At 41.0% G+C, this 26394-nt stretch overlaps 2 protein-coding genes across 3 annotated transcripts; one reads left to right on the top strand and one right to left on the bottom strand.

The window, feature by feature from the left end:
* Positions 1–1742: 1742 nt before the first annotated feature.
* On the top strand, positions 1743–20828 carry kif1c (kinesin family member 1C). Of its 2 annotated transcripts, none has more exons than XM_047151768.2 (24): positions 1743–2291; positions 6252–6384; positions 8734–8810; positions 9132–9311; positions 9945–10010; positions 10177–10355; positions 11751–11862; positions 12477–12554; positions 12708–12773; positions 12886–12964; positions 13088–13166; positions 13306–13454; positions 13813–13952; positions 14173–14252; positions 14386–14461; positions 14817–14896; positions 15173–15267; positions 15398–15481; positions 15586–15766; positions 15976–16048; positions 16386–16484; positions 16884–17054; positions 17904–18278; positions 18715–20828. In XM_047151768.2, the coding sequence occupies exons 2-24, from the start codon at positions 6282–6284 to the stop codon at positions 19561–19563; spliced, it is 3471 nt and encodes a 1156-aa protein (XP_047007724.1). In that variant the 5' UTR covers positions 1743–2291; positions 6252–6281; the 3' UTR covers positions 19564–20828. The 2 variants fall into 2 exon arrangements, with proteins under 2 accessions (XP_047007724.1, XP_017315630.1); XM_017460141.3 differs by having other exon boundaries at positions 1745–2291; positions 13801–13952.
* A 74-nt stretch (positions 20829–20902) lies between these two features.
* Positions 20903–23623, bottom strand: psmb6 (proteasome 20S subunit beta 6). Its single transcript, XM_017460260.3, has 6 exons — positions 23509–23623; positions 22482–22549; positions 22235–22366; positions 21850–21979; positions 21422–21566; positions 20903–21181 (listed from the first exon to the last, which is right to left on the bottom strand). The coding sequence occupies exons 1-6, from the start codon at positions 23605–23607 to the stop codon at positions 21054–21056; spliced, it is 702 nt and encodes a 233-aa protein (XP_017315749.2). The 5' UTR covers positions 23608–23623; the 3' UTR covers positions 20903–21053.
* Between the last annotated feature and the right edge of the window lie 2771 nt (positions 23624–26394).

Raw genomic sequence — 26394 nt, 5'->3', positions numbered from 1 at the left:
ATACACATACATGTATGTGTATATATATATATATATATATATACACACATACATGTATGTGTATATATATATATATATATATATATATACACATACATGTATGTGTATATATATATATACACACATACATGTATGTGTATATATATATATATATATATATATATATATATATATTTAAACCCTTGTTAGTAACGTGTTAAATATTTTAAATATAATATAGCTTTAATAAATATTTTTAAAAGGTCTTTGCATTTTATGTGACGTGGATCTTTAGTTACTGGACCTGCTGTCGCTTTAAAGCGCGATGACGTCATTACGGAGCCGAGTGGCCGGCCAGGTTGCCAGATTGTACGTTTTAGTTGCATTCTTTCAATATTTTCAACTCGAGTGAGTTAAAACAAGTTATTTAAACCATCTTTAGTTTCATTAAATTATTTATATTATATATGTTTTTATATTATTAATATTAGAAATATCGACGAATTTGTGTGCATATATTTTTGAAATGTTTTTGGGTGTCACATTCAGACAGGCCACGTTTAAAGTAGTTTAAACAGGTACGTGTTATTTTAGTCTTCTCACTCTCCTGACACACAGCAGTAGTGAGGTTCAGTGAGTAAAATGGAGAAACATTCATCCATCTACCTCCGCTAAACAAACTAGTGCTGTGTCTTAAAGCACAGCGTGCATATGTACTGTTCTAGAGCGTTATTGCGCACTAACCGGTTTTCACTATTACAGTTAGTGTTTTGCATTTTAAAAATGTAATTCATGTCACCTTAAACCTTACTGATATATCTGTTCAGTATACCAGCGTTCTGGATCTTCCAGATTAGTAAATACTTTTGAGTCTAAGGTCCATGTTTTCAATTTGGGACGCAGATCATGACGACAATCACAACGACAGCGGAAACTTTTCAGAGAAACAGAGCACATCAGTGTGTTTAATGTCACGGTGCATGGAATCGCTAAACATTTTACAGTGCGACTTGGAAACCTGACTGACAGGTATATTTTGCGCAGATGTGCCATCTAGATCTTCCAGATGTACATAAGATACGCAAGTGTGTGAGCAAAGCCGCTTGATAAGTGCAAATCAGATTCCAGTGCTTGGCGTCAGGTATCACACCACCCCAGAGTGGATTATCGCCAGTGTAAGGAATATTCCTTTGGTGTTTAGTCACTTTTTAAAAACAAACATTTCTCCCTGCAGTTCTTGTCTGGTTTCTCACTGAAGCTAAGCAGTGTTGAGATTGGCCAGTACCTATATGGGAGAACTCCTGGGGAGAGTAGAATGTATGCTTCAGGTTTTTAGCATCAAATTTGCATCTCACGTACTATACGCTGTTCCTAGCATACGCATAAAAAAGGAGGTATACCAGAGGATTAAGATTGCTGCGTGTCTAGAGAAGCGCTATATAAATTTACCTGTAACTATATATTTTTACTGACATAATAAAAATGTTTACATGTTACAGTAGACTTGTATTGTAAATCTGGAATTTCAATAAATGTATTGTAGTCAGGACTTGGGGCCAAAGACAATTTATTCATAATGTCCATTTGGAGCCCTAAAAAGTTTGTGAAGCTATGGTTTTAAACGTATTTGACCGCAAACTCATTCTGGAGACCCATTTTGTCCAATCTGGCAACCCAGCCTGAGGTCGTCCGGTGTGATCGCGCGAGACGGGAGTAGAGCTGCCAGGGCCGCACGCGAGGCCGAACTTTTACCGGTCACTTTTTTCCTTTTCTTTTCTTTTTTTTTTTTTTTTTTTTTTTTTTTGGCCTCACCTAGTTTTTATTTTCATTATTTTTACCCCCTCTCACTCAGACCCCTTTAGTGGACACCGTGACTCAATTTCTAACGACTAAATTGTCCTCTTGTACCGTTAACACTTATTTAAAGCTCGCTTGTTTGAAATTTGTTTTCGCCCTGACGTGATTTGAGAACAGTCCGGAGTTTGACGTCTTGAAGCTAACCGGCTAACAGCGCGAGAAGAAAAGTGACATCATCGAAGGAAAACTTCACCTGAGATTGAAACTGTCGGCGGAACACACCGTGGATTCCCGTTGTACTTCAGGAAGGTTTTGGGCCCAAACGGAAAACTTTGAGAGAAACTTTTTTTTTTTTTTTTTTTTAATCTCCGTGCTGGTTTTGAACAGCCGGTGATTAGCATGCTAAACAGGTGCGGCTAGTCTAAAGACGAAGGGGATTCGGATTTTTTTATTAGTTTCTGTTTGTGTATTTTTTTTACCTGAACTTTTGGATCTTTGTCTCTCTTTTTTAAGTGGTGAGTAAATGAGTTATATGTTCTAATGATTTGTTTTACAACTATGTATGAAGTGATCCATCTTTTATAAAACTTTTATATAAGTTCTACTTCAGTTTCACAAAGAATCGCTTCAGTAATAAAATAACTCATAACACATATGATATACACTTCTACACCGTGTGTGTGTGTGTGAGGGGGGGAGACTGTAGTATTTAGTTGTTTTTCTCCCCATATTGCTTACTGATGTTTTAGACGAAAACCCCAGACTCGGTATCGACTCATGAATCGTTTGTGTGAGTCGGAGTTCAATTTGATTGACCATTGATTCGGTTTGTGTGAAGAAGAGACTGTGAAATGGACTGACCAGCCATTCCTTATCAGCTCCCAGATGTGTGGAAACATCTGTCTCTGTGTGTGTGTGTGTGTGTGTGTGTGTGTGTGTGTGTGTGTGTGTACATGCACACGTTTGTGTGTATTTGGGATTTTCTCCTCTTTCTCTTTGTATACTGCACAATATTTTCCTCCTTGTTTTCTCCTTTTAAATCCTTCCTTTCTTTTTTTCTCTTCTTTTCCATCCTTCTCTCTTTATTTCCGTCACTTCTGCTCTAACACCTTTCTTTCCTTTCATCTTCCTTTCTTGTTGTCTGATCTTTTCTCATGTAAAAAAAATCATAATGTTTTTCCTTCTTCCATCTTTCTTTTTATTTCTTTTTCATTCTCTCGTCTTTTCATTTTCCTCATCTTTACTTTAACCTTCATTTTCTTCTTTCTCTTATTCTGTCTTTCATTCCCTCTTTCTTTTCCTCTGTGCTTCTCTTGTCTTCTTTCTGTCTCTAAATGAATCCTGTCCTCACTGAAGCTTTTCCTTTCCCCCACCCTTTCTACCCTTTTCTTTCATCCTGTCATCTATGTTCTTTTTTCCAGTTCCCCATCTGTAGTCTCTGAATCGTTCATTTCTTCTTTCTCTCTATTCCATCTCTCTCTTTATGTCCTCACGTCTTCTCTTCTTTATTTTCAATTCGACATCTCTACTCCCTGAAACTTTTTTCTTTCCTTCCATCTACTCATATTTTTTCTCTCTTTTTTTATTCTTCATTTATTTTCTCTCTTTCTTGTTTTTCTTCTCTTAATGTTTTCCAACTTTATTTCTGTTCTCTGAATTTATTTTTTAGTCTCTTTTGTTCTCTTTCTTCTCTCCTCTCATTTCTCTCCACTGGTTTATTTTCTCCTCTTTCTCAGGTGTGTTAATATTTTCTCTGCTCCGTGTTGAACCTGTGTTTTGCTTCAGGCGTGTGTGTGTGTGAGAGAGAGAGAGAGAGAGAGAGAACTGAATGTGTGATTCACTGTCTCTGGTGCTTCATTACAGAGCAAGATGATTATAATCACACACACACATTCCTGAGATTCATGTTCGAATCTCACCAGGTCTCTCTCTCTTCTGTCACTCTTTTTTTCTGTCTCTTAATTTAATTAAATTCTTTCTACCTTTTTCACTTCCTTTCTTTAATTTATCTCATTATAACATTTCTTCTAACTCTTCCTCCTCTTCCTGACGTCCCACAGTTACTCACAGGACTTTTATTATCTTAACGTTGTGTGTGTGTGTGTGTGTGTGTGTGTGTGTGTGTGTGTGTGTTTGTACAGAACCCTGGTGTGTTCTCCTCCTCAGTGCAGTTCTTCAATCAGCCAAGATGAGAACACACTGGGTCAGATTGATTTGCTTCTGAGTGACTCTGAATCGACTCACTGAAGGAAGTGAATCAAACACAGTGTGTGTTTTTTCTTAGATTTTTTGTGTGAGCTGCTAAAGAAAATTAAATTGCTGTAAAGGAGTTGTTGATCCAATTAATGTATTATTTCTCAAGCTTTAACTCCAGGTTTGGATTCCAGCGAATAAAGTCGTTTTAGGAGGAGTTGAAGCACAAAACAACTCCAACATCATTTTATTTTACTGACTCATTACTGCCTTGACTCAGGAGTTGAATCTTTTCTTCCCTCATCTCTCTTCCATCTCTTTGATAAACCACACTTCCTGTTCAGCCTGCACTGATTCCTTCCTTTCTTTCTTTCTTTCTTTCTGCTTCTCTGTCTCTTTCTGATGCGTATACTCCACGTGAGTAGTTTTTAAACGTCCGTAACCCATTGCTCTTGACCCTGAGACGAGCTCCTCGATTTTTTAGAAAATTATTTATTTATCTGTAGTGAGCAATTAGAAGAGGAATGGACCACACACACACTCTCTCTCTCTCTCTCTCTCTCTCTCTCTCTCTCATCCTTCATTCATAACAGTCTTGTTTTCGTCCACACCACAGATACGGCAGGTTTTTGTTTATAAAAAGAACCACAGTGTCATACTTTTTATCCATTTACAGTTACATCTCATGTTCTCGCTTATGTTATAGCCGTGATGTATAGCATGTCGATTTAGAATTTCTGAACAAGGCTCATTTCTACATCAGCCAATAGCAATCAGTGCCAAACTAACTGCTATCCTAATAGACGTCTGACTCATGGGATTACGTGTTTAATACTGTTTCTGTTCAAGAAATAAAGACTATTTTATATCTGAAAAGTCGCTATTAACGCTCAAAATGTGTGTTTTTCAGCATTAACGTCTGTTTAAGCGCAAATATACTAACGTCTCCGCAATCGGTCCAAATAAGAAAGGGGGAAAAAACTATTGGACAAAGATATCTGTAGAGACCAGAGACATGAAAAGCCTCGTCATGTTCTTTATTACTTCTTAAAACCAAGAATCAGCTGAGTGAGACGAGCGAGTGAACGCTTCGTGTTTAACCTTTTATATTATATATTCTTACTTTTGTGTGTGTGTGGGGGGGGGGGGGGGGGGGAGTTAAGGAGTGAGCTATGGAGTGTGAAAGAGTGATTTAGTGAGAAGAGTTAAGAGAGAGAATGCAGTCATGATGGAGAGCAAGAGAGAGAGAGAGAAAATAGAGTCAGACTCTGCTGTAATTGCGTGAGCATGTTTCGAAATTGGCTGTGAAATGTGTGTAATGTCAGCTATGTTCATCATGCTGGCTGTGTGTCACTGAGAGGGGTGTGTGTGTGTGTGTGTGTGTGTGTGTGTGTGTGTCTCTGACTGACCTTGATGTGTACAGATCCCCACTGTGTTTTTTTTGTTGTTGTTGTTGACTTTGTTCACGGTAGGTTTTTTAATACACACACACACACCCTTAAGGCACATTCCTCACCACCCCATTCTCTCATACCAAACCACCAATGCCTGAAATACACTGTTAAGTATTTATTGAGGAGGGGCTCAGGGGTACGGCTGCTCCAAAAAGTTCAGTTAAAACCGTGATAGTTTACACACGTGCAAAACATCGCAAACGCTGCGAAATGTTGCGAACTGTACGAAACGTCGCAAACGCTATGAAACCTCACACTTCACACAATCTGTCTCTCCCTCCTCCCCTGTACCTCACACTCTCTCTCTCTCTCTCTCTCTCTCTCTCTCTCTCGCGCTCTCGCTCTGTGTGTGTACATGTTTTGCTGTAATGATGGGGTTTAATCCGCCCTTGTTGAAGTGTGACTTGGCTGCCTGCCAGACTGTTCATCCTGATAAAGGAAACACCTGTTACACACACACACGGGTCCACACCTGTATATCCGAGTCCACCGTAAGGTAAATGATGTGTGTGGAACACATGAGGAGAGAACAGAAAACGAAGCAACAGGAAAATAAAATCTGACTCCAGCACTTCATCCTTTTATCAGATTTCACTGCTTTCTGTTTTTGATCTTAAACTGTAAACTTCTGTTTATGAAGAATCTTTCTGTAAGTATATCAATTAAACCTTAGTTTATATAGATCAATTAACCATAGCTAAAAAAATTAAGATTCAATTAGAAATTAATGACTTTTTCTTGGTTTCTCTGTTTGTTTGTTTATTTGGTGTGTGTGTGAGAGAGAGAGAGAAATCAGGATGCTTTAAACCCATTATCTTGGTCCTGCAGGTGCTAAGAGCTGATTGGCCAGTGGTTGCCATGGCGTCTTCGGTGAAGGTGGCAGTTCGCGTGCGGCCCTTCAACAACCGCGAGACAAACCGTGCAGCGAAGTGTGTGATCCAGATGCAGGACAAGTCCACCTGTGAGTTACGCACACACACACACTCCAAATTCAAACCACACACGATCGTATATACATTAATGAAACCCGAGCTAATCTACATAATCCTGCTGATCTCACATGCTGCGCCTCGGAGCTACAGAAACGTAAGTGTATGCTGATTTACTAAAATATTTCAGTCCACGTGCAAAACTAAACACACCCTTCTGTTAACTGGTATTGTTTTTATTGTATTTATTTATTTATTCTTCAAATTGGGTTATATGTGGATAATGCTTTTATATATGTAATATGTAAGGGATAATCCACAGCCAGGATTATCCGATTACACGATTTTAACGCACGACGTGGAGGCAAAGAGCCGCCTCACGTGAAGCGGAGCGCAGTAGTGCTGCATCTCTACTAATAAAGAAGTTTAATTACTGTACGTTACTATGGTTACAGTTGTTTATAGGCAGTGCATTCATTTAGAACGGCAATTAAACCCACTGAGTACCTGTCACACCTTCCAGCCAATCGGAATCGAGTACAGGATATATTAAAGTATATTGAAGCGTTAAATAGGTTTTTGAAGATGTTCATCAGGACAGTACTGTATGACTCGCTGACTAATCTGTGTCCTGGACCGTTTTAGCTCCGCCCATGTTCAAACATTTAGCACAGATACTGAAGAACCGCAGAAATAGCAAGCTGCACCACTGTGTTCACTTTAGCCTGTGCTCTGTTAGCATTAGCGGACGCTAGTTCTTCTGTGCTTCTAACCACATTGTGCTACATTCTCTTCCTCTTACTCAGCATTTCCATCATTTTTCCACAGGCGTCTCAGTGTGTGTTCCACCCTCAATATCCCGTCCCCTTCCCCCTGCTCTTCATTCCCCACTTTTTCTTTTTCTTGCTAGTACTTCCCCCACCTCCCCCACCTCCCTATTTAAAGAATCTACAATGCTGGCGCTCTGTTTGCTTTAACCCCGCTCTGCAGTATAAATACAGTCCTGTGGTCCAGCCCAAATCCCGGACTGCGCCGTTGTTACCCTGCTGTGTTTCATTCTCTTCTTCCTGTAGACTGTCCTCCTTTCCTCTCCTCTCTTTCACTGTTATACGAGGGGATTTAAACACTGGCCTGAGATCAGAGAGAGAGGATGAGGCCCAGGAACTCTCGATCTGATGGAGTGTTTGCACAGTCTGGGCTTTCCTCTGTCTGTATTTAAACAGGGCTGTATTTAACAGCAGGAATTGTGGGGGAAAATATTTTTGAGGAGTAAAAGTTAGTGAAATAGGGGTGTGTTTGAGGGCCGACACATTGTTGCACCGATTTAAAATGTTTTAACACATTACTAGCTGACGGAAACATCTATTTTAATCATTGCCTTTTGAAATTCAAAACCTCAGGATTAAAATATTTTAATACGATTCCGAAAGAAAAATAGCCCCGTGTGTCGAAATTACAATAAACTAATATGCAACATACAGTTACAGAGACACTTTTCCAAGCATCTGGGGTTCTGTTTGGTTTTCCAACCAAATGTTTATTAAGGGATAATCTGCAACAGTTATCGACTCGGGACAAATGTTGGGGAGGGGAAAAAAAACACATGGAAAGTATTTGACCGAGTACCACAGCCGTCGACTCCCGAGCTATACTCTGCTCGAATTTAAATTGTCTCCTGGCCCCGCCCACTTCACTTTCGCCAGTGCTTGGGAATTTTGGAACGGGTATCCATGAACAAGTTATTTCTTTAAGACACTGGCTAATTCGTTTTTCCATCTGCTCCCGATGTTAGCGTATGCTGTATAACATCGTACGGATTATAGTCACGGAGTGTATGATATCTTCTGAATACTTTTCTGGCCCTGAGCTTCAGAATCTTAAAGGCAGCAGTCCTTATTTATTTATTTATTTATTTATTTGTTTATTTATTTGTTTGTTTGTTTGTTTGTTTGAGCATCTTGACACAATGAGTGTTTCAGAACATGAAAGAAAATACCGAATAGTTTTGTTTGACGCAGTTACTCACTTGCGTACTCGTGCACTTGCCTGCTTGCCTGCATCGTGACGGAACAAGTTCTTCGGAGCATGATAGCGACTAGCGACGTGACCGGGGGAAAAGTTAGAAGAATTCCGTCTGTAAAGTGTTGAAATGCCAGTAAAGTCATGAGATTCCCAACCCGCTGTGAGAAGAACCGCTCTGTGTCTGGTCATGTGACGTGTAAGGACTCCATCGTAAGAGTTTCAGTTTAGTCCCTGTGTGTTAGGTTGGAAACTCGGTTCTCCAGAAACGGCAAGAGTATAAGATTAATCAGATTTTTTTTTTTAAAGAAACTATAAAACAGGAGTTTTTAATAGTTAATGTTTAATTGTTTGTATTGCAGGCATCATCAACCCCAAACAGCCCAAAGACACACCCAAGAGCTTCACTTTCGATTACTCGTACTGGTCACACAGCACAGTGAGTCTCTCTCTACAGCGCAGCTTTAAAAGTCTCAGTGCACAAACAGCATTCTTTACTCTTATATACATGTTCTTATTGACCAGAGCAGTGATAACACACACACACACACACACACACACACACACACACACACACAGAGAGGAATGTTTTGTCTAAGTCTGAGTCAGCATCACGTGTTAGTAATTGCAACAGCAATTTTTGTTGTTGAGTCGTCTCGATGTTAAATAACCGACTCTTAAATCCGGATGGTTTTAAACAGTAGATTCACCTGCCGTCTCGTCCCCTCATTCATCATTTCAATCGTTTCCCTGACGTTAGGAGGAGGACCCGTGCTTTGCATCTCAGAGGCAGGTGTATTTGGACATCGGAGAAGAAATGCTGCTTCACGCCTTCGAAGGCTACAACGTCTGCATCTTTGCGTATGGCCAAACCGGAGCAGGAAAGTCCTACACCATGATGGGCAAACAGGAACCTGAGCAGCAGGGCATCATCCCACAGGTGAGAGAGATCAAACTCGGCACTTGGGGCTGGGCTTAAACTACATACGCTTATATACCTGTGGGGTTGGTTACTTACTCACTATCTTGCTTGATTACTTGCATACTTGTCTACTTTCTTGCAGACCTGCTCACTTACTAGTTTACTTCCTTGCTTAAATACTTGTTTACTAACTCTCTTTCTCACTTGCTAGCTGGCTTGTTTACTTACTTGGTCACTTGCTAATATACTCGTAAGCTTACTTCTAGGCAGACTTGTTTACCTGCTTGCTTATCTTCTCATTTGCTTGCTTGCTCACTTTCTTGGATTTTATTTTGTAATCCATTTCTAAGTCTTGCGTTCTTTGTAAATCTGATTAGACACAGGAATGTTCTTCTGTGTTCCTTGGAAATTGGACTTGCAATGGAATTGAATGGTACTGATTTGACCAACATGTGATGCAGGGCTGGTGTAGAGGGGCGTAGAGGCGTATCACGTCATTTAACACAAAACTAGGGGGGAGAATCGAACAGGAAAAAAATAGTTTGGCTTAAAACATAATGGAAGGTGGCTATGACTAACGATACTTCTATATGACACGCTCTTGCAGCTGACTGTGTGTGTGTGTGTTTCTTTCTTTCTTTCGTCTCCCAGCTCTGTGAAGACTTGTTCAAACGAACCGCGGAAAACAACGACGCAGACCTGTCCTACTCTGTTGAGGTAAGTGTGTGTGTGTAGAAAACTAATCAACACCTCCTGACCAATCAGAGTCCAGAATCCAAATAAATACATTTACATAATGTGATTTATTTCAGTTGTATGAGCTGTGTGTGTGTGTGTGCGTGTGTGCGTGTGTGTGTGTGTATGTGTGTATGTGTATGTGTAGGTTTCGTATATGGAGATTTACTGTGAGCGTGTGAGGGATTTGCTGAACCCGAAGAGTAAAGGCCCTCTAAGAGTCAGAGAACATCCCATCATGGGGCCTTACGTAGAGGATCTGTCCAAGATGGCCGTCACCAGCTACAGCGACATCGCCGATCTGATGGACTGCGGCAACAAAGCCAGGTATCCATTAAACTACCATTAAAAAAAAAATAATAATGAATTAATTAAAACACGGGTGGGTGATAAAACATCACATATGATATCAGAAGATATTTCTACAATACACAATATGTTTATCAGGGTATACTAGAGACGTGCCGATACCCATAACCGATTATTCAGAGTGATATCGGCCGATAACGATTATTGGCCCATACATCGGTGCCGTTCTGGTGTATACGTTTATGGGACTTTTTTTTTTTTTTTCTTCCTTTCTTTTAAAATCAGTTGCTTTTTTAGACCTTAAAAATACCGACAATACCCGAGAGCTCTCCCAAAAGTTTACTTCCTCACAATAATCGATAACTTGATTGATTTTTTTATGCAACACAAAGTTTAAAAAAATTATGCACTCAAATCATAATTTTTAACACACACACTGCCAAGAAACAAGAGCAGCTCCAACAAACACCAGAACAGTTTCAGTAAAACCCAGTGACCTGAGACATGTTTGTGAAGTGTGTGTGTGTGTGTGTGTGTGTGTGTGTGTGTGTGTAATTGAAGATAAAATATGACTTTAAAAAGGATTTCATTACTTGTGATCTTGGAGAATATATTTACTGTAAGGGTGTGTGTGTGTGTGTGTGTGTGTGTGTGTGTTTTACTCCATGGGCAAAATTTACATCCTTATTTACATCCGAGAAGCTTTTAACATTGTGGAATCGTACACCTTGAAGAAACCTGTTAATCATGTATACACTACCCGTCAAAAGTTTGTGGACACTCGACAAATGTGTGTTTTTGGAAATGGAAATGTTTCTCATGATGTTAAAACCCTTTTGATCTGAAGGTGTGTGATTAAATGTGTGAAATCGGTGTCGTAGACAAAAATACCGTGCCGACGTATTCATTTCTTTCATTAGAAAACTAACATTCTATTTACAAAAAAAAATCTTTATTTAAACGGATGACTCGAGAGAAATATTCTGTAAAGCAGGAGATGAGTGTGCAGCGTCGGTGTGAACTCCTTTAAAACTGTTTAAAAATCATCTCGGGGAAATTCCTCAAGAAATCAGGCGAGAAAACGCCAGGAATACATTTCTGGAAATTCTAGGGGAAAATTTGAAGATGCTAAAATATTTAATTATTTAGATTTATTTGGGATTTTTTTATCCCAACATAATTCCCATCGTTCCATTTGTATTACTCCTGAGTTTTAATGACTTTATTATTACTCTAAAATGTGGGGAAAAAATACAGAATGGGTGTCTAAACTTTTGACCGGTAGTGTATATATGAAATATAAATTGATGTCTTATTTGTGACAAAAATAGCCAGATTAAATCATTATTAAACAGTATTATATAGAACATTGTTAAAAATTTCTGACTAAAAAATAAATGAACGTGTCTCCAGGACGGTGGCCGCTACCAACATGAACGAGACGAGCAGCCGCTCTCACGCCGTGTTCACCATCCTGTTCACACAGAGACGCCACGACCAGATGACCAACCTCGACACCGAGAAGGTGTGTGTGTGGACGGACGGACGGACAATACGACAGTGCTCTCCTCCGTTCCATAAAGTCTAACTAAACATCTCTTAACAAAATAAGTCACCACATCGATACACTAATTATAGGTTTTAATTTGTTTAACAAAACGTTTTTTTTAAATTCTGACGATTCAGTCTTAGATTTTGCGAAGTGTCCGCTGTACAGGTCGCTGTGAATGAGTCGTTACTATAGAAACGATGAACGCTTTAATAGAAACCCGTCATTCGTGTTACAGCCGGCGCTACAGTCCGGGTCGCGCTGTTGTACGGGAATACTGCACACCTCCTGACCAATCAGATTTGAGCATTCGGCATAAAAACGTTACTGGATGGCGTTGTTAACAGGTTTTTTTTTAATTATTTATTTTATTTTTTAAACACCCTTTTTTTTTTTTTTTTTTACTTTAGCTGTTAAAAATAATTCCCGTTTAGTTATTTTAACACACATCACTGTTTCCTGTTATGTCATACGTGTTTATTTCCTGTTTGTTTTTTTTCCTTCCACATGCTGTAAAGCACTTTGAGCTTTGCGAGATTTAAAAATGTTCGAGGTGTGTGTGTGTAAGTGTGTGTTCTGATGCTGTTCAGGTGAGTAAGATCAGCCTGGTCGACCTGGCAGGAAGTGAAAGAGCAGATTCATCCGGGGCAAAGGGCATGAGGTTAAAGGTGAGAACTAAGATTAGTTATTTAACCATCATACTGTTAAGCTGCTAACTCTGTACATGGGTCAAATAAATGCATTAAACCAAGTTGTTATCATCATCATCATCATCATCATCATCATCACTTAGATGAAGTCATTTGTTGTCTAATTTACAGGAAGGTGCAAACATCAACAAATCTCTCACTACACTGGGCAAGGTCATTTCAGCACTGGCAGATATGGTGAGACACACACACACACACGTACTGTATGTCGCTGATCTTTTGATATAAAAAAAAAAAATCCATGACTTTATGGACTGATTAGCATCGTGTTTCTGTTCTTGTTAAACAGCAAAGCACCAAAAAGCGGAAGTCTGACTTCATCCCTTACAGAGACTCAGTACTTACCTGGCTGCTGAGAGAGAACCTGGGTGAGTGTGTGTGTGTGTGTGTGTGTGTGAGAGAGAGAGAGAGAGAGAGTGTGGGTGTGGGTGTGTGTGTGTGAATGCTTTTGCATGTAGTTTGATCTGATTTGAATGTTTTGTTTGTTAAAGGGGGGAACTCTCGCACAGCCATGATCGCTGCTCTGAGTCCAGCAGACATCAACTATGAGGAAACCCTCAGTACACTCAGGTATACACACACACACACACACACACACACACACACACACACAGCTTTTTAATTCCTGCTCCTGAAACACCCCCGAATGAATTCTGTCTAAGAACAAAAACATAAAGAACACATAAAATATGGTGTGTGTGTGTGTCAGGTATGCGGACCGGGCGAAGCAGATCCGCTGTAACGCAGTCATTAACGAAGACCCGAATGCTCGTCTGGTCCGAGAACTCAAAGAGGAAGTGTCACGACTCAAAGAGCTGCTGCTGGCTCAGGGTCTCAGTGACCTGATACCTGTTCCAGGTAACACACACACACACACACACACACACCATACTGTCAGATGTGTATGCATCCATATACACACAAAAAAAACACTATGTCCTTGGATGTGTTGGATGTGTACTTAAACTATAATCAGGCATGTACACACACCTGTGTACACACGGACAGTATACACACACACGTACACAGCATACACACAGGGACATAAATGCACGTGTACATAGTACACTCACAGACATATAGACTTGTATATTAGATTTATATATTTAAAGTCCTAACCTGTAATCATATTAATAATAATTATATTAATAATGATATTTATTATTATTATTATTATTATTAACAATAACAATAAACCTGTCAGGATCTTCTATAGTGGGAGGTCCAGGCGTATCCCAGCAGCCCCCTGTTCCTGGTGCCCAGATTACCCATGATGCACAAATGGAGGACCTCAACCCTAACCCAACCAGCCCAATAAAACCAATTAGCAAAGAGGAGGCTGTGGAGAGACTGAAGGTAACACACAGAGGCACGCCCATACACACACGTGCACACACTACATGTGGTTTCGGTCAATTCTGATATTCTATCTCTTTCTTTCATTCACTCTCTTTCTCTCTCTCATTCACTCTCCCCGTCTTTCTCTCTCTCTCTTTTATTCTCCCCCCCTCCTCCCCCCTTCTGTCTCTTTCTCACACTATCATTCTTACCCCCTCATTTTCTCTCTCTTTCTCAGGAGACAGAAAAGATCATTGCAGAGCTGAACGAGACATGGGAAGACAAACTGCGCAAGACCGAATCTATACGACTAGAGAGGTAGGAATGAACACACACATACGCGCACACACACAGACCCCATATGTATATAGATCATCATACACACAGCATTGCAAGAAAATATAAACCGTTTTGTGGAACTTCAGCTCATTTGCTCCGTGTGTGTGATCAGGGAGGCCCTGCTGGCGGAGATGGGAGTGTCCATAAGAGAAGACGGAGGGACTGTGGGTGTATTTTCTCCCAAAAAAGTCAGTTTCTGTTCTCGTACCTCTACACCTCAAACTGCAATCGAACACTATGTTATTTACTACAGATACAGCCTTGAGGGTGCCAATACTTTGATCTTCATCAGGAAATCTGGGTTCTCCCATTATGTCTAGTGGACACAACCCCACCCTGTATATGCCCCACCCTTTTTTGCTAGTAGTCCAGTGTTTATCGCTAATTCAGATTTTCCAGTGACTTTCTGTGTGTGTGTGTGTGTGTGTGTGTGTGTGTATGTATGTATGTGTGTGTATATATATATATATATATATATATATATATAATATAATATAATATATATAGCGCATAGTGTTTCCATAAACATTGCATGTGTTTCAGACTCCGCATTTAGTGAACTTGAATGAAGATCCTTTGATGTCAGAATGCCTGCTGTATTACATTAAAGATGGAATAACCAGGTATGAAATCACCTGTTCTGACTCCAGCACCTTTACGCAAAGAGCGGCTGAAAAATTGAGTTACGTTAGTGAGCGAATATCAGGAGATTTATGACTTTTTAAATAGAAAATATTCATAACGCTGTGTGTATTTCTGGGACATGATGAGACGCCCATCTTTAACTGTAGCTAGAGTTACGCCAAACTGCATCACTGATGATGATGAATCTAATCTAGAGAGCAAGAACGGTGTTTGTTAGTTAGCTGTATACTTAAATATGTGTGTGTGTGTTGCAGGGTAGGACAGGAGGATGTAGACGTCCGTCTGAGTGGGCAGTTTATAAAGGAGCTGCACTGTGTGTTCTGCAGTGAAGTGGAAGATAATGGGGAAGGTAAAACTGACCACTATTCTGCTCTGGAATGTGTTCTGATCTGTAATGTACGGACAAAATAATAATTTTTTTTTATTGATTTTATGTTGTAGAAATGTTTTACAGTCTTTTGTTTGTGCTTTCTGTGTAGTCGTCGTGACTTTGGAGCCGTTACCCGGAGCGGAAACGTACGTCAACGGCAAACAGATCACAGAAGGAGTCGTTCTCAGACAAGGTTTCAGGCTTTTCTTTCGTTGTTTTGTTTGAATTCACTGTTTACTCATTTAGGAAAATTTACCCAAGTGAGAGATTTCAAAGCATTTTGTGTGTGTGTGCTAGGTAACCGAATCGTGATGGGGAAGAACCACGTGTTTCGTTTCAACCATCCCGAGCAGGCGAGGTTGGAAAGAGAGCGCAGTGCCACTCAGGACCAGCAGGGGGAGCAGGTGGACTGGAGCTATGCACAGAAAGAACTGCTGGAGAAACAGGGCATCGATATAAAACAGGAGATGGAAAGAAGGTGAGGGGGGGTTGAGTGAGAGTGACTGGGAATAAAGGAGAAGAAATCATATTAAACAGAATTGAGATGGTGAGAGTACAAGGGAATTAAACAAGATGAAAGAGAATGAAAAAAGAGAAGAGTGTAAGAAGTGTAACTGAACTGTGGAAGAAACAAAGCGTATACACGCTCTCACTCACTCACTCAAACCCACTGTTTGTGTTCCTCAGGCTGCAGGATTTGGAGAATCAGTACCGTAAGGAAAAGGAGGAGGCTGACCAACTGCTGGAACAGCAGAGACTGGTGAGAGAGAGAGAGAGAGTGCGCGTGCGCGCGCACACACTTTTCTGTTCATGTCCCCAAGAGTGTGTGAGTCAGACTTGAAGTGCAGACAGTGTGAATACGTCTCTGACCTTGACATTCTCTCTGTCTCTCATTTTGCTCATCTCTGTCAGTCACATTTGCTGTGGTTTTTTTTTTTCCTGTACTATTTATCCCTTCTTCCATCTCTCTCCCACTCTCTCTATTCACCTCTCTCTCTCTCTCTCTCTCTCTCTCTCTCTCTCTCTCTAATTTGGTGAGCTTTACATACAGTTACATTAGTCAATGTGTGTGTGTGTGTGTGTGTGTGTGTGTGTAGTATGCAGATTCAGACAGTGGTGATGACTCGGATAAACGGTCCTGTGAGGAGAGTTGGAGGCTTATCTCATCCCTCAGAGAGAAACTACCTGCCAACAAGGTCTCTCTCTCTCTCACACACACACACACGCACGCACGCACACACACACACACACACACACACACACACACACCCTGGTCCATTCTGAAGTGAAGAACCACACCCACAGCAGTCATTTATGATAAATCCCGAATAACTGCAGCATTCACTTCTCACAGCTAATAGTGGAGGTACGAGCCAGTCTGGGTCAAGCTATTATTATAATAATAATAATAATAATAATAATAATAATAATAATAATAATTAGGAATTAGTGGATAAAGGATTGCTGACCAGACCAAAACAAACAAATAAGTGTTTTAAATGTTTGTTTTTTCCCCATTTCAACTGTTCCTCTACATTTCTCATTTTATTATTCTTTCCCTCAGCAGTAATGTACAGATTTTCTTGCGTGCTCAGGTGCAGTCCATAGTGAAGAAGTGTGGTTTGCCGAGCAGCGGGAAACGCCGCGAGCCTCTGCGTGTGTATCAGATCCCTCAGCGACGGCGTCTTCCCGCCAGCCTCGAAACCAAACAGCACCCGAGTGTGGAGGAGCTGCGTACTCAGGCTGTTAAAGAGATCTGCTATGAGGTCAGCATTGCTCTTCTACACACACACAAAATAAACACAACAGTATTACCCATACACCTCAGAAATCTTCACGCGAGAATTAAAAACACTTTCTTGACTGAAAAAGTTCTTGTATTTGGGTCCAAGAAATCTGGTTTCTACGAGATCCTGGTTAATAAGGAGACTGCATAATAATTTTTATAATATTTTATTGTGTCCTTCTGAATGGATGCACTTGTGAATTTTTTGTTTGTTTAATGTAAAGTTAAAAAAAAAATTTTTTACAATACATAAAGTAAATATAAATATAGCCTTCAAGATTCTTTAATTTTTGTCTTAGGTTCTTTCTTTTTCTTTAGACATTTTTCTGCTTATTTCAGTGCCCGTGAATATTTTTTCATTTATTGCATCACTAATGTAATACACACACACACACACACACACACACACCGGTCTTAACTGTATCAAGCACCCAAAGGATTAAATACAATATAATAATAATCCATAATAAATAAAGAATTGCTCCTTAACCATATTAGATGTTTTTCTTTTTCACTTTAGTTTTTAACTAGCTTTTATGCTTTGCCATTTTTTTATTTGTACTTTTAGTTTATTTTACACGCTTTATTATATATTTCTTATTTCATTATGATCCTAATTTACACTGTAAAGCAGTAAGCTGCATTTTAAATGCATGAAAAAGTGTTCTATGAACAAATGAGAAATGTTTCATCATCATTAACATTAAAAAGGGAAAGTCTGCTGACGGACAGGGTAGAAGGGTGCCAACATTTTGTGCAGAGAACCAGATGAACTCGAGTCAGTAATTGTACGTCTACAAAGTGAACTGAAAATGCAACTGTCCCTCAGGTGGCCCTGGGAGATTTCCGCCACACCCGCCAGGAGATCGAGGCTCTGTCCATCGTCCGCATGAAGGAGCTGTGCAGGACGTATGGACAGAGAGACCCTCAGGAGCGAGAGAGCTGGAGGAGCGTGGCGAGGGACGTGTGGAACACGGTGGGCATCGGAGAGGACGAGACCGAGACGGAGGAGAAACCGGCCGGAGGGAAGGACAAGGGACCGGAGAGAAGGAAGACGGACATGGGAGACCTGAAAGCACACATCGATAAGCTGACTGACATCCTGCAGGAGGTGAAGCTGCAGAACAACATGAAGGATGAAGAGATCAAAGCACTCAGGGACAGAATGGTCAAGATGGAGAGCATATTTCCTGTAGAGCTGCAGGTACGTCCTACAAGACGTAGAAGAAGAAAAACAACCTTTCTCTCGGTTTTAAAGATTAAACAATTGTTTATCAACAACCTTCTACCTTTTACTTCTCTCACATGTTTTTAACTTGTTATTTTAATAAGGAACTACATTTCAGTTAATTAAAACTCTAAAAGTTGGGACTGTGTGATTAATAATAATAATCACACTACATAACTCAACATTAGTCTTTTTCGCCCGCTTTCTCTGCTAAAATTCTCGTATTTGTTAAAGCTGACTGAACGAACCAATCGAAATGCTTTAATTAGCATAAAACATTTCAGTCAGATTTTGCTCCATATGTTGTGTGAGATTAGCGAAGAGTCGAGATTTAAGACTTGTGTTATAGTGTGTATGTACATTTTAGTTATCATAGCAGAGAAACATGTCATGGCGATATTGTTCCTATCAGGGAGACGAAGATCCCGTAACTGATCCGGGCGGAGCTAGATCCGAAGAGGGGGCGGAGCACGGTGGCTGGCACAGCGAGGACGATGGTGGGTATCGTCGAGGTCGTCACAGGTGGCAGTATCCTGATAAGTATCAAGACATCAAGCGTCGTCGTGGCAATGGCGCTCCTCCCAATCCCCAAGCGGGGCGCCCTCAGAGTAATCCCTTCGGCGGCGGCTCCGGACGCATCCCAAACACTTTCTCCACACCTCAGAGCGGCCGCGTCCCAAACGGTCCATTTCTGCCCGGGACGGGTCGCTTCCTGCCGCCTTTAGAGAGGAAGTTACAGTTTCCTTTTAAGGGAAATCCTCAGCACCGGGGTTTCCACTGGGGCCCTTCACCCAATCAGAGAGAACTGGACACACCGGAAGGAAAGGATTCCATTTCCTCATCCTCCTCTGTGCACACTTTCCAGTCCCCGCCTTCTCCGAATAAGGGCCAGTGGCAGCGGCGTAACCATGGAAACAGAGGACGCGGTAACCGGAACCGATCTCGCAACCGGGGGCGAAACCCCTTCGACGGATTCGTTCAGAACCAACATGAGATTAACGAAGAGTGCCAAGACGGTGCAGAGTCGCACCCGAGGGCGAAGTACACTTGGTACAACCCAGGCCCGGTTCAGGACGGAGTCCAACAGACCCAGCAGAGCAAGCAAGGCTTCCAGAAACACCAGAACCCGTACTACTACGTTCCCCCCCGGCTTCAATCCTCACCGCCCGAGAAGATCCAGAACTGGTCTGGAGAGAGTTCTGCTCCTATGAATGCTGCCCCACCCATTCGGCATGACATCACCAGCCCTATGGAGACCTGATTGGTTGATTAGTGTGACAGGATGTGACATAGAAGAATCTGTAATGTTGAAAAAGAGAGGTTAAAGAAAGTGTTCCGTCGGACTTGATGTGTAATGTGATTTTTTTTTTTGGTTTGTGATCGTTTTTGCAGTGGAGACTTAAAAAAAAAAAAACAAATGCTGGAAGTGATTATTGATTATTTTATTACTAATTCATTATAATATTTACTCTGGGGAAAACACTACACACTGTTCATCGCACATGAGCTTGAACGGTTTGCATATCAGTGCAATGATATAATTTTTACACGCAAACCGTGTCGAAAGAGGGGTTTTTTTCCCGCTTCAGTGCCTACAACGCCTACAATCCTTTAAACTTTTTATACGTGGGAGAGAACGACATGGGGGACAAGTGTGCCTTGTGTCACGCAGTGCGGTCGTTTTTACAAGGAGTTGGGATTCTTACAGATTTTGTATATTTGGGAAAAATATCGTAAAAAAGAAAATCATGTCTACCTTGTATGACGGAGTGAGTTTTGTGCCAAAAAAATTAACCGTCAAACTTACTTAATTCTTTATTACTCAACTGCCCCCCCATTTTAGGAAGAGGGCAGCCGTCAACTCAAATGTCCTACGCTATGCCCATTTAACAAGGATCTGCCTCAAATGAATGTATTTAAGCTACACACAAGCTTTTTAATTTACTTATTTTGCTCACCATCCACACTGTTTAGCTCCGCCCCTTTCAACTATATGTATGTAGAACACTATTTCCCTTTCAGTTCTATTAAACCACTTCTTACTATGACACGGGTCGAGATGCAACCTACCTGCTTATGTAAAACTACACTTCCTTTATGTTCAGTGGGCGTGGCTTGGAGTCACAGTTTAATTCCAATTAATGTGTATACTTCTCACTTAATTGTTTTTGCCACAAAATTCACTCTGTATTGTGCCTGCTGAGGAAAAACAAACTTACCAAAGAGGCTTTGAGGTCAAAAGTTGTCTGTTGCAGGTTCTGTGGTGGACGCCACGCCCGAATCTCTAGCTCTTTAACTAAATATTCTATAACTTCTGTTTTTCCTTCTATATTTTCTCTCCCCATGCAGTTCTTTTAGCTTGAATGTTCTTTCCTTTTTCTCTTCCATAGTGTTTGATTATTCATAACAAACCCTTTATCTTTAACTATTTTAGAGGGGTTTTTTTTTTAAACCTGTGGCAAGATGATCTCATGACGATGATATGCAACGTAAACGTTTGACAATTAAAGGACTTATGTTATCCGACACACTGCTCGCGTCTTCTTTATCTTTGAACTTTGGAGGGTTTCTCGCTCAGTGAAGATTCACAACAACCACAGTGTCGTCCAGCTCCTGTCTTTTATTTCAATAACAACACAAAAGTGTTGCAGTGTTCAGTCACGTACATTAGTGTGAGGATGTTGTGTACAAATACTGAAAAATAAAGAGGTACATGTGTTATAACTGTTAATAATATAAACCACAACGATTTTAGGCGGCAGAAAATTTGGGCAGCTCATTCCCCAGAATGACCCTGCGCTCAAGCCCAGCCTCTGTAATGGCTGCCAGTCTGACCACACCCCCGGAGGACCCGTCCCTTTCCATAGCAAGAGCCAAAGCTGAAGAGAAAGGAGAGAAGAGAGCAACACGTGAGCGTTTATAAGAAGAAATCACCTGCACTGTCTAATTAGTGTTACCAAAATAACATTAAAGCTGCAGGATGTAAGATTTTCCACCACTGGTTAAAAAAACCGTGTGCAAATCTTTGGCTGTACTACATTAAAGCTCATTCTTAAAGAATCTGACCTGGCATAAGGTGTGTGTGGGTTTGAAATTTCCCATGGGATCGGCTGACTCACCCTCGGCGGTGAAGCGTAAACACTCCTCTTTGGTCATCCCGCTCCTGTAGTTGGAGTCGACAAAGCCGTAGATGTATGAGCTGCCGGATCCGCCTACAGAGACGGGCTGCCTCACCAACATCCCCCCCATGGGCACGGTGTAGACCTGAGACGGAAACGAGTCGAGAGAAGAGACCGGGATGTCAGTGTGAGCTTTAAACAGATTATACATGTACTATAACGAGACTTTTAAAGCTACCAGAAAAACCTCAAATCTGTATATGTAGAGATGTAGAGTGCCAGCCTTGTGAAAGAACCGTTACTATAGAAACGATAGCGTGTTAGAACGAGCGTGTTAATATAAACTTGCACTACTCCAAGGTGATGCTCTAGAAAATGAAACACCTTCTGACCGATCAGAATTCAACAGTGGGGTAGTGTTGCTTCACCTGTCCTCCTTTCCGTTTGTCCCAACCTGCTACGATGATCCCGGCCATCAGCTCCTCTCTGTACCTGTAGCACATGTGCTTGAACAGATTAGCAGCCGTCTGCACCAGTGGGGGCTCGTCCAGCTCGATACTGAAACACACACGTCTAACGTTAGTATTCTGAAATATGTAACCTTCTAACGTAATATCTGTCTGGGGCCATGGACAAGATGGCCATCGCACCATCTAGAAAACTCTAAGCATTCTAATGAGAAATTCATCATGGACTGTCGGACCTTCTGAAGTTGGTGGAGGAACTCCTGTGGGTGGAGCAACCGAGGTTTAGAAACGGTCAGTCATTTGTGATGAGACTACAGATGCATCATGGGAAGAACCGTGGTCTTACCTGTGAAAGTTAAGCTGGTAGGTGACTGCATCAGCAATGGCCTGGGTGTCGGCTGCAGATCCCGAGCGGCAGCAGAAGATGCGGTCGTGAATCGGGGTGAGTTTATCGGTCACCCTGTTCGCAATGTAGGCTCTGTAACCAAGAAAAACAAAACACTCCAAGATTAGAACCCTTAATACACAAACCTGCTTTCGAACAAATTCAAGCCACAATCGTTTTCTTTAAGACACACGAGACGTTTTCGTACCCAGTGGTCGTACGAGAGTCAGCGCCGATCACCACACCGCCATCAAACTCCACCGCCATGATGGTGGTCTGAAATGACAAAATGTAATACTGATTAATGCTCGAATGTTGTCTCTTTAAAACGTAGACCGAGATCGTTTGACTCGGCTCACCGATTAGAGTCGACTCTTTCAGTACACAAATGACTCACCGCAAAGTGTGTCATACTTTGTCCAGTGCAAACTGTTTTTCCTTTTGTTTTGTTAACTGATGTACAAGTCTCACGCTTCAGGGCCATACTTAAATCATAAGCATGGCCATAATAAAGTTTTATTGAATCTAATTAACGAGAACAGCTCAGATGTTGAGACGTTTCCATGGAAGCAGTTTGATTAAAGTAAACTGCATGACTAATTGCAAAGTCTGCATATACTTAAACATAAGAACAAAAAAAAATGACTCGTCTATGCGAGTCGACTCTCAATGTTCAGCTAAAAGAGCCGATTCAAAGAGCCGACTCGTGACATCGATACAAACGACTCAACACTTTTCTAACAGGGTTTTTAGCTTACTGGTATTACTAAACCATGACCTGTGTGTACGAGCATGATGATGAGAATATAAACACTGTAAGCGTGTCTGCTAAATGTTGTAAATCTACGTTATATAATAATTTTATTGAATTAACACGACACCAAAAAAAAAAAAAATCAGCGTTGCTAACGAACATAGCTGGTGACTAAATAATAAGAGGTGTAGGATTTAGACTCTACTAGCTTATGTAATTGTGTTCACGAGCCTCAAAATGCATAAATTAAACTTAATAAAGCGACCAAGAGAAATAAATATGATATGATAATGTTTTATACAGTGTTAAATTATTTATAAGGAGCTCGCGAGCTAAACCGTTGTCCTGTTCCTGTTGCTAGCTAGCTGGTTAGCCGAAATCTGCCATCTCATACCAACAACCGGTGAATAAAACTACCGCCAACAACAACTTTTGTATTTTTTTCATGTACATAAATAAAACACATTTTTTGTTATCTCACCCCTGTGCTGACTTCTTGGTTTTGCCAATTTGACATCAAATCATTTTGAGCAGCAAAAAGAAGCTCCCCGCGCCGGTTCGCTGTCGTACAGGCCGCCATCTTAGCTTGATACCTGAATACCAACGGCTGCATCCCAAATAACTTCCTAGTCCCTATATAAGCGCACTACAAACATGGCTGATGTACACTTTATAGTGAACCTTGCTTCTTATATTGCGTGATTTGGGTTACGGGTACAACCATAGTCGTGTGTGTGTGTATATAAAACATATGAAACTCCAGCTCACGAAACGCTGTACCACCATCTACTGTTTCGGAGAAGAAACGTGTTTCTGTTTACCTAAAATAAATGTAAATAAATGTCATTTTGATAGATTCCACTACACATGAGATTACATACATACCTCAAGGTTTTAATCTCATTCGAAAACAAGATAAATGTGTCATAATTTTGAAATAGTGAAACTGTTCTCCCGAGATACAGTGGAGTGTGAAATTAAAGGTTTGTTAAGATTTATTATCTAATAATCTTGTGATTTGGCAATAATGATATCAATACTGTCATAAATAAAAATCACAAGAAAACGATTAACCGTGTTTTACAAAATAATGTTGTTGTTTTTGTTTTGTTTTTTTACAATCCAGGACCTTTTCCTCTTTCTGTGGTGATCATGTGGTGTTGTTTTTATTCCACTTCTACTCTATAAATACCATACATAAATCCAAGGCCATTCAGAGTTCCTGTACAACTGAGGAAGCTTTCTGACAGGATTTAAAAGAGAGAGCACTTTGTTGGCAAAGTGTTTTTGTCAGAAATAAACTGGTCCTGCAGGATGAAGCTGCATCGATCGCTTTAAACACAGTGCTGCTGAAATTCACCTGAGACTCACAGGGAAAACAGAGAAGTGTGTACTTCAGTGGAAATGGAGTGGTATTGATCAGAGAGAGAGAGAGAGAGAGAGAGAGAGAGAGAGGGAGAGAGAGACAGACAGACAGACAGACAGAGAGACAGACAGACAGTTGAGGATGGATTGTTTTGTTCTGGGCCTCAGAGATGTCTCTGGAAAGGTTGTTGCCTTTCTGAATGGTGTGTGTGTGTGTGTGTGTGTGTGTGTGTGTGTGTGTGTGTGTGTGTGTGTGTGTGTGGTTTTGTTCGTTACCACATTATCTCTAAAACATCTAATGGTTTTGTCTTCTCGATAATGAGTCCCGTGTGTGTGTAGAGTAGATCTGAGATCAGTTGAAGCTGACCATGTGTAACGAAATCCCCCCAAAAAGGTAACGGTGTATTTCAGTGGTTGTGTGTATTTCAGTGGTTGTGTGTATTTCAGCGGTTGTGTGTATTTCAGTGGCTGTGTTTATTTCAGTCGTGTAGCAGGACTGGGCATTGTGTCTATATTTAGCTCAGCAGAACAAGTACAGACAGATTTCCAACTCTGCTGCTAATACCAGGAGAGAAAATGCAGCAAAGTCAGCACTGGGCTTTAAGAGAACACACACACACACACACACACACACACACACACACACACTGTCCCACTTCCTTTGCCACATTGCAGTGCCGAAGGGAGAAGGTTTTCTGCCGTTCTTAAGAGATGACAAGGGAGTGTGTGTGTGTGTGTGTGTGTGTGTGTGTGTGTGTGTGTGTGTGTGCGTGCGTGCACACTTATGTGTGCACCATCCTTCCAGTAAATGCAGATGTCCGTGTGCACACCTGTGAAAAGACACACACACACACACACACACACACACACACACACACTTGGGCTCTCTAACACCACCAGGATAAAATTGATTGCTCATGCACTCACAGTCGCAGCTCAGTAGAACACACACACACACACACACACACACACACACACACACACACACCATTTCCAAGCGCCAAAAAACCTTCCCATTACTCTAAAGCCAATTACTGGATTTGGCTGGAGGCCTCTGTCTGTCTGTCTCTCTGTCTGTCTGTCTGTCTGTCTGTCTGTCTGTCCTTCTCTCATTTACTCCGTTTTTATTTTCAGTCGTTTCTCTCATCTCTCTCTTCTCCATTTATCTCTTCACTTCTAAAAAAAAAAAAAATTGTTTTTAGAAAAAGCATTTGAATAAAATAAAAAATGAAATATAACAAAGTACAGTCTAGTGATTACAGACACCACACTGTGAGAGGCGTGGCCTCAGTACCTGTCTGTTCCAGTGAAGGGGCGTGGCCACCTTAATTTAAATAACTTTGTGTTATAAGTACATGGCATCGTTTTCATTCACAAAGACACAAATACGAGACCGAGGCCATTTATGGAGGATGTTGCTTCCACATTTCTAAGGTGTTGGATGAAGGGGTGCTGACAGATGGATGAAACACTCGTTTTTCTTTTTATCCTTTCATCAAGGGCCTGTGGTTAATCTGACCCAGTGCAAGCTGCTTCAGGAGCATTAGAGTGTGTTTTTTCCCTCCACCCAAACAGCATAAACACAAATCCCACTCTCTGTTATTTCAAAAGGGCTAAACAGAGAGAGAGAGAGAGAGAGAGAGAGAGAATAAAAGAGAAGCAGTCTTATCAGTTGGGCCATTGGCTTTGAATAACACCATCACTGAGCTTTCATACGTGCCACATCCTCTGGGCGAGGAGTCGTGTTTAATTGCTGGTCTTCGCCGGATGGTTTTATTTCATCTGATGTCTTTTATCTAATAAAACCAAGTGTAGATGTTTCATCCAGATAATGTGTATATAAATATGTGATCATACCTGAGTTATCTCCACCTTCTGGCAGTTTTTATTTTTGAGACTTGAGCATAAAAGCTATAAAAGCACACCTGCAGCCTCGTTTCTGTTCACCCACCGCCATGTTTGCGAGCCGTGGTGCCAGCGGTGGACGGAAAGGAGGGAAGTT

The sequence above is a fragment of the Ictalurus punctatus genome, chromosome 28 (genome assembly GCF_001660625.3).
Source record: "Ictalurus punctatus breed USDA103 chromosome 28, Coco_2.0, whole genome shotgun sequence".
Classification (NCBI taxonomy): Eukaryota; Metazoa; Chordata; class Actinopteri; order Siluriformes; family Ictaluridae; genus Ictalurus; species Ictalurus punctatus.
This window is presented reverse-complemented; position numbering and strand designations above follow the sequence as displayed.